Below are 18,043 nucleotides of genomic sequence, written 5' to 3' on the forward strand. Positions count from 1 at the left end.
CATTTGGTCACTTGGGGGTAACATTCGAATTACATTAATCCGATCAAAGTCGTATTATTACATAAAGTAGGTAGGAAACTGATTTAGAAAAAAAACGTGAATAGGTATAAAAATGTTTATACCTATTATTATTTTGAAATCGTAACTATATAATTATAGTATTTTAATTTTTAATGTGAATTTATCTTGGAAAAATACAGAATTATAGTATTATTTGAAAATTTTACTTTGCAATAATTTATTATTAAGATAAAAACAATGTAAAGTACGATCAAATTACCTTTTTCCAGTCCCTGCAGAGCGATTCGACTTTATTCATTTTATCAAAAATTCAACTTTCTCGGTTTATATTAGTTCACGTTAACTAAATATGTACTTTGCAGGTAATACCTATTATAGGTAGGTACCTATAATTTCTAACAATATCTATATCTTTAACTTTTTATTGCGGTTATAGTTAAACACGTTTTAAAATTAATTAGGTACGAGTGTTTAATTTGTAAGACTCTTGACTATCATAAAAATGGTATAGGTACCTACTTTGTGTCTGAACCATTTTTTTTATTAATTTCTAGATCCACTCGTCAGACAAAATACCATAAGTGTAAAAACTATAAAGGTTGTAACTTGCAGCTCTAAAACACATAGAGCATACATGGAACGGTTTTGATAATACTTCATTATTACGGTCATCCACGTGGATTAGAATATGACCGATGCAATTTTTTATTGTCCACCTAACAAAAAAATATGTTCTAAAAATAAAATCTGAAAAATATAATAATGCTCGAATATTATACAATAGGTACGCCAGCAGGTAGCAGCTGTCCTACATCGGGTATGTGTGCTGCCATAATATAATGTGTGTACCCGTACGAGTACCTACCGCAATATAACGTTTCATAATATGTATTTTATGTCGGTGTACTTGTATAGGCTAACCGTCCTACTTAAAAATATTTTAAAAGTTTTCGACACATATTCTGCACCACACAATACGGTACCTACGAAATTCGTGTACACCTCCTATATAAGTAATATAATATTTAAAATTCAAAACAATACTGCAGACGACGCTCGAAGTTCGTCTGTACATATTAACATCCTCAAGATTGTGTTTGTGTACCTGATACGACATAATATAGAATATAAATTATAACATACTTATTATAACGTACTATATTTAAACTCGACTATTATACGTACAGGTATGCTCTATTTGTGCTATACCTAATACGGTTGCTCGGTGTGTATGTGTATGTATATATTATATATATGGTTGGTCTTGAAACGTTTAAATGTTAATTATTATTCGAACGAATTAGTTGAGAGCAATATTTTATCAAGGTAAAGTGGAAATCGTTAGGCAACATGTTATAATTATACGATTTTTAAGTAATGCAATAACACTACTTAGTACTTACCCGCGATGTAATGAAACGATGTTTTTTAGCTCTCGGAGCTTGTCGAACGACTTACCTATCGTACAAACTACGATTATTTACCTATTCAAAAATACTAAAACAACGTTGTTGTCCTCGTCGAATTATATCCATTAGAATTTGCTGTACGATAATATCATTATTTTTATTATTATGACGTGCTGTAACAATATAAAAACTAACACCTACTTACTTCGACTTTCTCTCTGAACGTGTATAGAATACAAACGGAACAGCTGATTTTGTAATGACGTTTAACAGGTACTTTTCCTTGAACAAATACTTTTTTCTCTCTTTAAATGTACTTAAGCATAATGGAATAATGAAATAAAAATACTAGAATTAGTACATTGAAAATTATGTACAAAGTACATGTTTATTTGTTATTATTATTTTTTATATATCATTAAGAACAGATTTGACAATAGAAAATTTTTAAATAACAGTATAGGCCACGACTTTCTTTTACATTTCACAAGCAGATTTAAATTAACAATTATGCGATTATCAATTTAGAATTGTTTACGTGCAAAAATTATTTAAATCCGCTAGTCATATCAGGCCGATAAAAAAAAAAAAAAATTTAAAACCAAAAGATTTGTAGGCAAAAATTATTGTTCAAATTAAAAACGATCTATTATACATAACATAATAAATAAATAAACTAATCATAAAATGGAGACAAATTTGATGATTGATTATTTACATTGTTTTTAAAACAAAACAATTCTTAATTATCATGAGCAAAAATATGATTTTCAAATGGTATCAGTTATAAAGTCAAAACAATGTAATATTGTAACATTGAACAGTGATTTATATATAAATATATAATACTATACAATTCTAGACATTTTTTACTTTATATATTTTAGAATGAAAATGTATGACTAACTAGATACAAATAGAATAAAATACACAAAGATCAGTTGATACCATACGATACATACTAATTACATAGACAAAAATCACAATTTTAGTTTTTGAATAAATTAATTTTTTTCTGCTAGATAGGCAAGATTTTTTTTTTAAAAAATATATTTATGTTCCATTAAAATGTGTTTGATGTTTCTGAGCAGGTTCAATTCTCAAAATTATAAAATAATTTTACCAGTTGTATATTATTCTTTAATGATTATACACACAGTTCATATAAAAATTGGTCAAAAAACATTTTAATTCTTGGATAATAAATATACAATGCTGGCAAAAAGAGCAATAAGGGATACAATTTTAAGTCTTTTAAATTTATTTTATTTTATAATGTTATCACCATAAAAGAAGCTCACAGTTTTCAATTTAAAATACTACTAAATTATATTGTGAAGTTCTACATAAGTAATATTTCATTAATAGTAGTTTACTAAAATTACTAAAACTATATTAGGTATGGCCTTAACTATTCAATATGTACATTACCTACTTATCACAAGTATTATATTATCATGTTTAATATAATAGTTGTGTTTAAATTAAATTATATTAATTAATACCTATATCACGAATTTAAAACAAAAATAATAAGTAATAATATGATGTTATTAACGATGGCACCTGATTTTTCTTCCTACATTAAAACTGCCAGTTTTTCATTTAACAGTCTACATTTTTTAACAAAACCAAAATATTATTGTATTGTATTTTTTCAATCATTAATTTATCAAAAAGTGGTACATTCAATGGGTCAACTTCCTTTTTTTTTTAGTGTGTGAAATCAAATACAAATTAACTTAATTCTCTAAGAGGAATGAAAATTTATTATACATAGGTACGTTATTCATAAAAACATACAATATTGTTTTGTCCTTTCATAGAAAAAAAAATATAATAAAAATAATATAGTAATAATAGATTGCAAATTTGATAGGTTTTGTGGATTGTCTTGGAGAAACAAACTTTTAGAATCAGTACACATATATCTGTTTGAGCTGGTCCCGCAGTTCTGCGGGTATTTTGTACGCGTCCTGTTGCTGTTGTTTTTTGTGCACCAGTCTTCGCCACTTGCCTCGCAAGTTTTTCCGTAGTCCCTTGCGGTGCTCTGCGGTTTCTTCGATGGGTACACTGCACACCAATGTGTCCTGAAACCCATTTTAAAATCCAGTCAGTCACATGGAAACAAAAGGGTTAAGAATGACAAAAGTATGTTGAGTTAGAGCTTTGAAAATATTATACTATTTATATTTTAAAAACAGTGAAACGCATTGAAATAACTTCCAAGGCAATATTGTGGGTTACCATAATATTATTTATGTTATCCATTATGTTTTTACAAAACCAGTAGTATGCACCAAACTATGGTTAACCTTCTACGGTGTGTAAGCATTCCGTGCACACTATCCTTGTCTTGATAATACATTTCTCCCACTCGAACGCACAGATAAGATGAACAATATTTTAATGATCTCATGTTTTCAATGAGCTCATTAATTATGAGAAGAGGTTAGGTACTCGTTAAAAATAAATTAAAAATTAAGAAATGTACTTTGTATGAAATCAATTATTATTGCTCATCACCTACAGACTTTATCACGACTTTATCGTTTGAATTAAAACCGTCTACCTACGTTTGTATAATAAATAATAAACCTAATAATCCGAATCGGAAAAAAAAAAAAATAGAAAAAATAGAGGAAAAACGTTAAAATTACCTGATCGGAGCTGTACAGCCTGTACGGTGAGTTATACCCATTGGTGTTTTTGGCTGCAGCGTTTTTGGCAGAATATTGCCAGAGGAACGGTAAAGGTACGGGCGCATCGCCCACGTCACCCGATACGTTTGTGACAACGGCGACGTCGACGGGCTGTGCATGGGACAGCTGACAGTCCACATTGTTGTTATTGTTGTTGTTGTTGTTGATGGCCGTGTTGGCGGTGGCGACGGCTGTGGCCGCTGCAGTGGCCGCGGCAGCTACGGCCGATTCCTCGCGCTTCCTAAGCTTGCTGCGAACCAAACGGACGGTTAGAAATTTAGAACCGTTGCTACCCACCATTTTCAAGCTGTCCCTAAGCGTGCCTATGCAATTGAAACGCGCTTTGGTCTGTTCGATGGTGCCGGTGGCCGGGGCTTTCGGGTAGGCCACCACGCCACCAAACGTGACGGTTTTGGCGGAGCACATAGCGTCACCCACTAAGGCGAGAGTAACGGAAATAACGACGACGATATGTACCGGTACTGGTGTCACACTCGTGTAGAGAGAAAAACGTTTCGGTGCGTTTAAAACGGTACGAAAGACAATCGCACTCGCACAAAAACACACATATACACACACTTAAAAATATAATATAATCGTATGATATACAATAGGCTATTTTAAAATAATATTACGTTAACGACTAGTTTCACTATCACAGCCTCGTGTATGTTTCGACGAATATTGTTATATAACAATATTATAATATTATACCGGACGTCCGACGGTGCGGTTCTTCGAAAAGAGGAAAGTTTTGTTTTTCGACAACACGATATTAATATTATAATAATAACCGACCGCCGAAGAGGAGAAAACGTCGGTCGAAGAGAACAAAATAAAAATTTAAAAAAAATAATATAATAATATGATATAAATACACACGCGCGAGCGTCGCGTCTCGGGGGTTAGGTGGTAGACGACGACGAAGACGACGAGTCGGTGGTCGCGGCCACGTCGGAAAAAGACGTAGGGTTGTCGAACGGAGTTATTAACTGAACGGCTGATGAGTGGGCCTGATCATTTTCCGGGAGCGTGTCCAAAGCGGTGGCCTCTGTAAGTGGTGATGGTGGTGGTCGCCTGCCGTGGACGACAACGACGACGGTACTTTGCGACAACCGACGCACATTCGAAACGTTTATGCGTGTGCACGACGGAAACAATAACGCTGCGTCGCGACGGACTGGACGGGACCGTGTGTGACCGCACAACGAGCAGCAGAAGAAGAGAGTTGTAAGTGTGCGCCGAGCGGGACAAGGCACGGACAGATCGCCTCACACACACTGCAGTCACGCGCAAAGTGCAACGACACTGCGACCGGCTGCGAGCGAGCTGTAGCGCGGGCGACTCCGCATGAGCGACTGGCCCGTAGACGTTACTACGTTAGACACCGTAGTGCCGTGCGAGCGAGACGGTAAATGCGATACGGTGCCGCACGAACCGACGACGACGACGACGATCGGTGGGAGCGCCGCCGCCGCCGCCGCCGGTGCCAACACTCCGCCGCCACCGTCGTCCGCGCCGCACGCCGTCGACCAGCCGCCACGTTGCCACATCGCCCGTCCTCATCGGTGGTGTCCCCGCGCCGGCGGGGTGGCTAGACGGGGCTCGAATCACGACGCGTATGGGTACTCGTTGTAACAATGATATTATATTATATTATATTACAATATATCATGTGTGTGTGTATATGATGTATTGTGGGTGAATATCGTGGATGGATCTAAAGCCGGTACGGATCGTACATAGGAAATCAACCCTATTGCAGCGTTTATACTTTACATATATTATATTTTGTGCGAGTGTTCACTACCGCCGCTAACCGTCGTTGTATACCGTTTCGGTTACGTTTCAACGTATCGAATACCAGATTTTAAGTTTTGGCCGATGCTAAATTTGTGTACAAATCATTTTATTCGCGTCGTTTATAGATAATAACAATATTAATCAATTATTTGAATAAAAGATCAACAATAACTAATAAGCAACTGTATATGTTTATTATTATGTGCAATATTCTCCCGTCTTCTGAAGTTGCATCTATCTATTAAATATTAAAAATACTTTCAATTTTTAATTGATTTGCGTTATCTTTTTCAATATTATTTAACAGTGATTAGTTTGAATATCATTCTTATATATTATGTTATGTTAGACCGCAGTTATTTTTTAATTCGTTGCATTAATGCATTATAGAAATCAATACACTAGGTAGTATAACTTAAGTTAATTATTTTTATAGCTTACAAATAATATAATCAGGTAGGTATTCAGATTATTTAGGGGTGCTAAGCGCCCACTAGTGTTTCATGCGTCTTGTTCATCAGTATAGTATACGTATAGGTACCTCAGAAGTGGTATAATAAAATACCCCCACCCCTCAATCAAATTTTCCTTCCAGGTCGTCGGATGCCAAAGAGACGTTTTTTATATTAGTTTAGAGGAACGATTATATTAAAAATAAGTACATTATTCTGTTAAAAAATACTTTGAACATCACAATAAAATGTATTGTAGTAGCTACCTAAATTATGTCAAAAAATTTAAATTATATAATATGAACACGACAACTAGTACTCATCACACGTGAGTTTAAAACTTTTAAACTTCATTAAATAATAAAAAAAACCGTTTTTACATAAAACATAAATTCACCATCCAGTTGTCTGACAGTTCTGAGTTGTCATTTTAACTAATGTTATATGTACTATATACGCGTATTACACCTATATAGTGCACCGAATGCCGATGTTTATCAGCTGTCGTATATTATACAGTCCTCTGTCTGCATGAATATGATATTTTATTGTCAGCTATACGTTTTTGGCGTTTGTTTTCTCTCACGAAGGTATGGGTACCTCTCGCATATGCGCACATACCGCCGTGCGTGCGTCAAATGCCTAAATAAACCTCTGCGCGGTTCTAAATATACCTGTGCGCCGTTTACTGTTTGGATTAGTTGTCGAAACGTATAAAATTATTCGATAATCCGGAAACGTATTTTGGGGTTCCCCTTGTCATGTTGTGGCAGGTAGGTATATTATGTGTTTTAAATAATTGTTATTCGTGAACTGGCCATCCCGACCCCGCCGACTATATTATGTATAGCACGCATTGACGTAACGAAATACAAATATATACGAATTAAAACGATGTGTATTCGTGTATAATAATTATAATTATAATTCGTATAGATGTATATATGTGGTATAACATTTTTGAAATGTTTAATATTCAAGTGGAAATATATAAATGTATACGCATCGATTTCGTTGTATAGATATATTACTGTAATACATAGAAGTTATAACAATGCTACTATATTATTATAATAATAAGAACATTTTAAACCCCTTTTTTAATTTGTTAAATCAACATTTTAAATCATTAGATGGTAATATTATTTCTATACGCAATAGAAATGAGAATAATATGTTTAAAAGGGTCTGCTATAATATAGAGAGTTTTATAAAAATAGACTTTATATATTTCTATTTTATTATAAATTAATAATTATTATACTATACACAAAGAGGTATAAAATTATGAGTTGAAAAACATTTCATGTGAATTCTCATTTTTCTCAAGCCGCCGTTTAAAAATCCTGATCAACATACATTTTAAAATTTAAAACCAGTTTGAGAATCCATTATTTTACTAGGTCGAAGCATTTCTTATGCATTATATTATATTTATTTTCAACTTGTTTTCAAGTGAATGTTTTCATTTACTTTCATAAAAGCAAATAACATTTTATTTTTATAAACTTTATTAATTTATGACTTTTCTTAGGAATAGATTCTGGTGATATGGTAGTATGACGTGCAATTTAAAAATGAATTGAAAATAATTTACGTTGGAGTATATTATACAATACAATAATAATCTGTATAATTTTAAGTATATTGAATATCAATATAAACGTTATTGAAGGTGATTTAAATATTGAAATGACTTTAGATATAATCGTTTAAGTCGTTTTAATGATAACACAATGAATGAAATAATAAATGAATCATCAATTGTTTTCAGATTAAAGAGATCCAGTTATTCTTTATCCATAGAATATATATACTATGATATAGTCTAATTAATATGAGTACCTATCTAGTATAGATACCTACTGACTTATTTGTAAAAGATTATTAAACGAATGGTTACGTCAATTACATTATTCTCAGTGTATGAATTTATGAACAATGATAAAAACATACCTAATCAAATATGATACGCTTTGCAATGCTCATAGTAAATTCTAAATAGATCGAACTATGTATCGTAACACATAGGAAGGTACCCTATAATCGTTAAAAGTGGGCCGTGCGCTGGACTGACAGTATAAGTACATACTATTACATTAAATGTATTAAAAACGATGAAATATTTAAAATTGACAAATTTCAGCTCTACGGAAATGGTTTGAAAAACGGTATCGATTGAAGTTAATAATTATAATATATAATTCGCTGATGTATACAGACATAGTAAAGATATAGAAATTAATTGAAGTCATTAAACCATCTGCAGGTGGCAAAAACGTTTCAGATAATAATCGCATGTACGTATGCATATTATATTATTATCGTATAGATAGGTGAATAGTGGATATTATAGCTGTACAATGTATTAAGCTGCAACTATTATGGTCATAGTTATAACGGTGAAAAAACACCATTTGTTTGCGTGCGGATGATAATTAAAACTTTAAATATATTATAAATGTATATGACATAATTCGCGTCTGCTTGACAACATTAACAGTCGCGCAGCAGCAGTAGTCATAATAACTAAATAAAATGTAATTACATACACATTATTTATTGTCAATTTGCAGGTATAATATATACATAATAGTCACCTTAAGTGCCTGGTTTACACAGCACAAATTCAACATTGGAGTATTGCGCGCAATTTCAAAAACAAATTGCGTTTTGCATTTTGTAGGTCGCATATAATATTATACGAATAATACTATAATAATAAAATATATTATTATTTATTATTGTTATTATATTATTGTAATGTGACTAAGAAGTAAGTACCTATGCTACAACGCAACATATATAAACCCGTGTTATATTATACACATGATGTGATTTACCCGTGCCTGGGTATGTGTTTGTTATCGATTGTCGATCAAGGTAATCGATTCCCGAGATATATACCTATAATATAGGTATTATTATAACGCGTATTTTGTTTTTATTTTTCTCTCGGTCGACGAAACTAGATACTTCAAAAGTTTTATAATACACTATACTCGTATTGCTGAATGATTTGTCGAGTACATTCACACTACTCACTTTCATTCTTTTATAAATTTAATACAACCCTGGTACCTATATGAAAACATATATTATGGGGTCATTCGGTCATTGGTCTTTGAGAAGACGCCACCCTTATTTATTATAGGATTGACTATTTTATATTAAATGTAAACTGTCAAAAGTAAATTTGCTATCTTACACATTTACACAGTGAGGAATTTCCATTCCATTACTACGGTGTGTACGCTTGAATGCATTTGACGTGAAGTATAAAATTTTAACGACATTTTGTTACCTGTATATACACAGATACGCGTTTACGACGAATTCGAAACGATACGACACACGACGCAGTGAAAACTGGAAATCTGACATGGCAGTAAATGTTAGCGTAGGCGCGAGACGTACGTGGGCGCGAGTGCTTAAAAGTTCTAAAAACCAGAGTTGAAGAAATTTTTGTTTATAAAGGAAAAATCGAGAATGAGCATGATCAGTGCAGAATCGTCCGTGTTGGGTTAGGAATTATGTGATTTATAAACAACATATCTATTATAAAATACCTATATGTACATGTAAATTAAGTTTTGAGGATATAAATATCATGGACAAAGATATAATATTAATTATTTCGGAGCCTCCTCGTGCACCTATTTATATGTTTTCTCCCGGAGCGATTGTCCACACTACTGTGAAGTCGAATGAGATACTATATAACTGCATACAGACGGGAAAAAATGGGAAAACGACCGCGCCATATCGGCACCGGGAAAGTGCGGTCACCGCTCACCGTTATTCGCTTTCGGGGCATAAACACACGTTGTATTTAATTTACACACACACATACCCATTCATAGCATATAATATGACTATAATATACACTGTGCTTATATCTATAATACGTGTTTGGTGTTCCGCAAACGGGCGGGCGACCGGTTCGGTCGTTGGCGAATAATTCGTATAGAGTTGTTGGAGCGCGAAATCCGGTCCGGACGGTACGTGGTGGTGGTGTCCTAAAAACATGAAATTTGCGAAATAAAAAAAATCAGCGGCAAAATATATTCTCACCGGTCCGCGTCATGCATCATACTATATTATAATAATTAATTTAATATATTAAGATAGTATTATGTCGAATACCGCGCATTCGAGACGAGTTTTTGATTTTATTTCCCTCAAGTGGGGATTAAAGGTTAATTTCGTTTATAACTTTGTTCCCACGTACTTTCAAATTTTGAAAATCAACTTAAATTTAATTATAAATATTATGTTACGACTTAAAATTTTGTCCGGTATAAACTGAACAAAGTTAAGGGCTAATCTCATTTACATATTGTTATGTGTTTAACTGCGTCTCTGCGGTATATTATACAGCGATCGTTTCAGCTGGTGCACACACTGCGGTTTTATTTATCCAACCGGAATATGTTCCAACTATTTTGTTCGTATAACCGAGAAAATGTACATTACAGAGTGTATGCCACATACGCTATTATAAATTTTTCATTGTTGTCCAGTGTTGACCTACGTTTTGCCTATTTCGAATACACGTGGAGCAAAAATCAAACTATAACTACCTCTGTTTCGTGATGTACGGTGTTCATCGTTAATCATCCCCATAATCGCACTGCACACTATAATAATATTATACAATCCGTGTGGCGTTTGACCAGCTTCGGTATACGATTTAATAATAATATATGATGCTATTTTAAATCGTGGTAGATCGCGATAATCACGCTGCGCGCAGGGGAATATACGTTTTGCGAGGCCATCATCATCAGCAGCAGCCGTCTCTATTCGCGACACATGTGTCATGGACGCGTGACCGCGTTTGCAAAGTAATATTAAAGTAATCGTTAGATTAGCAATATAATATGTATTCGTTTGTACACGAGTATATATATGTAAGTAAGCATATACATTAAATACGATCTACGATCCAAGTCGTTGTGTAATAACCATCACTGTCGTTGCCGCCTGCAGCCCCCTCGGAAACGTCGCCGAACCCTTCCGCAGAGCACAACAGGTTTTCATAGCTGCAGTATATTTACGCGGCGGCGGAGGGCGTAAGACATAATAATAATGAAAATAACTACGTTCGTCGTCGTTACGTAAGGGTGTGTCCCGTCGCAACAATATGTTCTTATTTTGTGTGTATATATATATATTATATATAATTTAAGCGTCGACAATATTCTGTGGATAACGTTATTATTATTAACAAGTCGTCGGTTTTCGACAGCTGTATAATATAATCGAGTAGTACAACATAGGTACTCGGCAATTGTTATTTGCCGCCGCCAGTCCCACGTTGTCATCATAACGTGTTTGCGCGAAATGTATATAAATGCAAATCCGACGGCCGTTTGCCGCCGCGTTGCACAAGGCTGCGGCGTGCAAATTTACCTGCAACACTCACACACACACACGAGTATTTCACATAATACCTATGTAGGATCGCTGCGGTTATAGAGAAGACCTTTTAAGATCACGTTCTCGAATATATATATAGGTATTATATATATATAGGTATATATATGTGTGTGTGTGTGTGTATTCCCCTTTGTGAATAACATTATAATATTATACACGGCGGAGGAGGCAATCGGCCAAGGCCTGTGTGACGTTTTAACGTTTTATCCTCCTCCTTCTCCAGTATAGCGTTGTTTTGAGAACCGATCGAAAAGTCCTCCGGGAAATCCTCGTCGCTACGACGACGACCGCGACGACAAAACCCCAAAAACCACGACGATTTTCGATTCGCTACTGCGGTAGCAGTCGTAAAACGAAGCTATATAGGTAATTACACTAATTGGGACGCTCCAAAGAGGTTTGTTTTTTTAATGATTTCTTGGCACTGTTTGTTTAAACTTACACGCGGGGACGACGCAAAAACATTATTTTTTTAGAAAAAACATTGGCCGAGGGTCTGTCGCGTTCTTTGGCACCGTATATACTTCGTGTTCATCGCGATAATGGGTTAAGGTTGCGGAGTTGACGAAATTTACACCAAAACTGAGAGCGGGAAAAAAAATTAAATATCGAACAAGCCGCGGTTTTTGTTTAATTTTTTTTTTTCAGTCTCAACTTCAACTGTCTGTAATGTGATGGAGGTTATTATAATAGCCGATGTACTTATACAATATATATGCATAATAAATATGATATGTACTAAAATATATATAATATGCGTTGTACCTATATTATATCGAACGAGAAGAAGGAGGAAGTGTTTGCGTTGATGGCGAGGTCATATATATAATCGGTTGGACACCGCGATAATGCCGACAACTGCTGCAGCCCGCTCGTAAAAGACCTCGATTGGGTTTTTTCTGGTATCTACGATTTCTATAACATGGTCAGAAATTTTCCATTCGTTTTCCCATACATTACGGTGAAATCAACTAACGTCGAGTCAACCGACTTTCAAGACTCGACAAAATATATTATGTCGAACGCGCATAATAATTTTCACAGTCGGCAATTTTCCCAACGCAGTTACTGTACAATACGCTTGTATGTCATTTTTCAAACCGTCCAAATATTATAATATAATATAACAGCGTTATGTATTTATATAACTACATCGAACAAATATATAAATAATATAATTACTATAATTGAAATCGGTATACAAAATGGTACAATGAATAGAAAAAAAAATCGAATTTTGAACATTGTGGTGCTAGGGAAACCAGCAAACTTGTGTTTTATATGTATATGTTATATTAAACCGATGGAACGATATTGAGTATAATGCATATCGTATGACCCGAAAACAATTTTTTCTTTTTATTATTTATTGTCTTGCTAAATGTTTTGCGAGCACAATTATTTTGTCATCGTTTAAATAATATAAAATGGGCTGACCTAATTTCGTAGCCTCGCCGCCCTGTTCATCAAATTGCAGTTTATTATTAGGCCTAGAATTCAACTGCACGACTTACACACAGTGACGACACACATAACAATATAATATATATTACACGCTCGTTATACTATTTAAGCGCCGCCGCCCGTATCGACACACCACACACGCGACTAAATTAATATTGTATATGTATAAAAAAAAAACTGTACACATGTACATCGGAGATACCAATTTTTCACATTTACGTACGACAAACGACCGAACTCTGTTGTAAAAAGAACAATGTAAATAACATACATCTCATTATTATTATTTGTATTATTATTAACATTAAGATAACGACTAATTAAAAATCTCATCACAATGTGCGACGCGATGTACGCGGGCTATAATAGAACCCGAGGTTGAGGTATATAAGTATATTGTAATAATATTATACTCGTTAAATAAAACCGATAACATAATAAAATAGGTATGTTGAAAATAAAAAAAAACGCGATTTGTTAATTGTTTAGTCTCGGCAAGTCACAACAATGTATAAACACGCGAGAGTTTTCTTTTGGAAATCTAGGAAATCGGCGTTTTATAAAGTCGACGGTTTTCCGCGAACTTGACGTCCGAATACTCAGTTTATAGTGATGTTTAGCGTAAATAGTACTTAAGTAAATAATAATAATATGTTATGCGTAGGTATTCGACCGTCATACGAGTTCAACGGAAATCGTATCGGACTAGCCAAAATATTGTGTTGGATTACGTATACGCGTGAGATAAACAACGAAATCGAATAATAACAATATAATTATTATTAAAAAATAAAGTATAGGTAGGACCGCTATAATGTAATATGTACTGCCGTTATTGAGCATCCATTACCTAATATAATAATGATTCGATAATATTGTTGTAAAAAAATAACTTAATATAGTGTACTTGCCGTCGAATTAAAAGGGCCATGAGACAGCGGCGAATGCGATATTGCGATGCGCAACTATATAATAAAGGCCGTACGATTAAATAATAATTTAGTTATTGAGTGTATGTATATTGACCACAGTTATCTAACTAGATAACCGTGATATTGACTTAACGAAACCGGCGCCGACGTCCGATTCCCCTGAAGGTAAGCCGTATACAGAGTGCTTACATTCATAGGCATAGGTACGCTGACTTTGTAGGCAGGATGTACACGTAAAAAATGTGGCGCCCAAAACAAAAATTAGTCCTCTTCTCATCAGAAAACCAAAGTTCGATGCTAAAATTTCGATTTATTCATTTATTAAGTATCAAATGTGTTAGTCACTTTTTTTTTCGTATTTACCAAAAGTTTATTTCGACGGTTTATCACTGTATCGGCACGTATAGTGGTTTTGAAAACGACTATGACATTAACAATACTATACTTCCGAGAGGGTAACGATATTTCAAACGTATCGATAACGAGTTTTTAATGTTAAAAAGCATTTTGGGTGAATTCAATTGGACCCCATCATTTCCTCGGAGTTGCAGAGTATGTAGTTCTATCATATCTCGAGCGTTCGACTAATTTACCTATGCAATATAATATTGTGAACATAATATAATATCACATTATTCAAACGCTAATGCAACGTAAAAATGTCAGATTTTCATGACAAGCACGCGTGAGCTTGTATATAGGAATTATCTACTGTAAATTACAATAATAATATCCGCAAACCGTGACAACGAGTACGGTTTTTTTATTAAACATTTTTCGACCGACTGCGATATATCATAATGACATGCGCCTATTATGTAGGCAGGTATATTAGTCGACACGACATCGATATATGTACATGCACTACAGCTGCATACACCTATTGCACCTACCTCATATTATTATTATTATTATTATTATTATACCATGTATGATATATAATATATATAATATACAAAAAATATTATATACGATACCGAAAGCGTTCATATTTTTTACGGTTTTGTTTACGCCACCGTGTGCAATGTTATTAATATTATTATTATTATACTCTCACACGATTATCGTGTCGGAAACAACACAATATAATGTACAATTTTCTGCAGTGTTTGTGTTTTATAATATTTTTGTTGCCGTTATTGTTGTTGTTCGTCGTCGTCGTTGTAAACGCGTACAATACGCCGTACAGTAAATACGATAAGCACCGCTGCTGACACCTGAACAACGTTGGTGTGGCGTCAAGCTCGACAGCGATCGCGCGCGTATGTGTTATGTACGCGTTAAAAAAATAACAAACGCACATACGTCAGCGACGGCACCGCGAATAATAGAGGAGGACTTCCTAGAAGCCACGTTTCGATGTGTGTAAGTGTGTGTATGTGTGTAATTCGAGGGAAGAAGTCCCCGCTAGCTTAAGAATCCGTCGGGGTTTCGACCGATGCATGCGCCGGGGACTTTTGGACGTGGCGGGAGGGTGTGCGGCCGTGCGAGGGGATCGTGGGAACGCGTCCAAAACGGAGACTGTGGCGCAAGTCCAACTTTCCGGGTCACCGTTGACGTCAGAGGGGCTTTTATTTCCGAAGGTCCGCCACGATTATTTTTATTATTAGGTTGGTTATTATTTTACGAAACTCTCGCCGCCGCCGACGACGACTATAATATTATAATATTATATATGCGACGCTGTCGCGGGCGCCGCGACGACGACGGTTTGTCTGCAGCTGCGTGCCCGCGCGAGCCCATCGTGGGTGACCACCCCGAAAATATCGCCTCGGCGTCACCGATATTTTTGTACTCGTACATAATAATATATAGTACGACGGAAATAATAATAATAATAATAATTGTCGTGAATTCGCGGCCAACGCCTCGTCGGGCAGTCCACCGTCCCGCAACGGTTGCGTGACAAATATAATATAATATTATAATAAAACGTAATACAATATGTATATATATATAATTTTGTGTTTTTTGTTCATTTCCTTTGTCCACTTTGGCGATTTTTATCGGTTATCCGAATCGTTTATGTACGTACTTACACACACACATATACATATTTAGTACAGCTGAAAGTTTAAGAGTTATCGTATACCTAACTTGACTGTAAAAAGTGTATTATGTTAAACCGTACGGCGGTCTATTGCAGCATGCACGGTGCTTGAATAATTTCGTCGTGCTAGGTTAAACGATGAAAAGAAATGAGGGGGTTGGATACGAATTACTTCTTCTCTTTCAAATATATTAAATTTTTGAATTTCTCCTGTCATTAACACACGAGTTTATATTATACAACTACTACAAGAACGTCAAGTGTCAACTGTTGTAGGTAGGTATATACCTATATTTTCTCGTCCCACTGTTCCACGGATATATATTTATTTCCAAATTCAATCATTCAATCAGCATCCATTATAATATGTATTATAAATAACCTATATTAAATGACGACCTATCGAGAAACTTTATTTGGCCCACAAGTAAGAAAATTATTGTTTTTTTTTCGTGGTGAATTAAATGATGTTTTCATTAATTTTCATTTGATTTTTTGATTTACTTATTTTGAATAAACACGTAATAAAGATTTTGTGCATTTTAATGGCCACCAAAACTTCCCGAATTTTTTAAGTATCTATCCAAAAATAAATATAAAACGACAATAATGAGAAAATCTAGTTGTTAAATCTCACTGCTGCGTTTGTTAGACTACTGCTGCAATAGCGTTTATGCGTGAAGCTGTCAAGCTGAATGTTATAGGATACGTATATTGGTGACGTACAATTTGTACAATACACACTACACGGCTATCGGGTTAGTGTGAATATTAAAAAAAATATGTATGGAAACTAATCATTATCTCAATCATGTATTTATAAGTTACAAAACGCTGTATAGTATGTGTATATGCAATATGCTATTCCTATAGTTTTATAATTATTTTTATGAAAGATGATTTTTTAAAGTTCCTGTTTTTCTTTTATGACGCTTTATTTTAAACTTCGAGGCAGAATATTTTCATAAAAATTTCAGTATACAGCTAACGAATTTTCAACTAATTAGAACTAATTTTATTTAAAATCTATATGATTATTTTATTTAAATTTTTTGATAAAACTTTAGTTCGGGAAAACAGTAAACATTTTTATTGTTTTGTAAGTAGGAGTACTTCAAAATGCAAACATTAAGTGTATAATTCTTATAATCGTTTTAAAAAAATCATCTTGTATATTATATGAGAATAATGAGAAAATAAATATACCAGTGTATATTTTAAGTTAACAAGTAAGTGATTGTTATACTTAACTAATATTTATATTATATAATGTTGTTTCAACCATGTGTATGTTTTGTGACAAGCCGATCGCATACGTATTTTTAAACATCGGATAAAAGGTATGCTATTTTGCTTGTCGTCCGACGCGAGAATGATTGTAAACTGAAAACGTTGTTGATTCTTTTTATTTAAAGATAGATAGGTAGATATATTTAATGGAGTTCCGTATTAGGTAGAGCGAACGATAGTATACATATTATACATGATAATAATATATTAATATCTCAACTCATGCTGTAGAAAAGATGTCCGATGCAAGTATACGTGTCATATATAACCAACAGTGAATTTTTATATGTATGATAAAATATAATATTCAATAACAAAAAATTACATTTATAAAATAAACTAACAAATTATACGAAGTAAAATAATCTATTGGCGGTGATAAATAGTTAAAACACATAATAACAATTATTTTTTATTATACATCTTAATTTATTTAACCTCGTCTTAATATATTATCAATAACCAATAGCTTTTAGAA

General features: G+C 34.0%; 1 protein-coding gene across 5 annotated transcripts in view; it reads right to left on the reverse strand.

Moving 5' to 3' along the window:
* Window positions 1–1,784: 1,784 nt before the first annotated feature.
* LOC114128545 (uncharacterized) overlaps window positions 1,785–18,043 on the reverse strand; it is a 118,970-nt gene continuing 102,711 nt past the window's right edge. For all 5 annotated transcript variants that reach the window (XM_027993075.2, XM_027993074.2, XM_027993078.2 and 2 more), the window contains 2 exons: window positions 4,091–4,382; window positions 1,785–3,520 (listed from right to left, as the gene is read on the reverse strand). In XM_027993075.2, coding sequence (XP_027848876.1) covers window positions 3,347–3,520; window positions 4,091–4,382 — 466 coding nt within the window. In that variant the 3' untranslated portion in view covers window positions 1,785–3,346. The remainder of the gene's footprint in view (window positions 3,521–4,090; window positions 4,383–18,043) is intronic.

The sequence above is a fragment of the Aphis gossypii genome, chromosome 1 (assembly GCF_020184175.1).
Source record: "Aphis gossypii isolate Hap1 chromosome 1, ASM2018417v2, whole genome shotgun sequence".
Taxonomy (NCBI): Eukaryota; Metazoa; Arthropoda; class Insecta; order Hemiptera; family Aphididae; genus Aphis; species Aphis gossypii.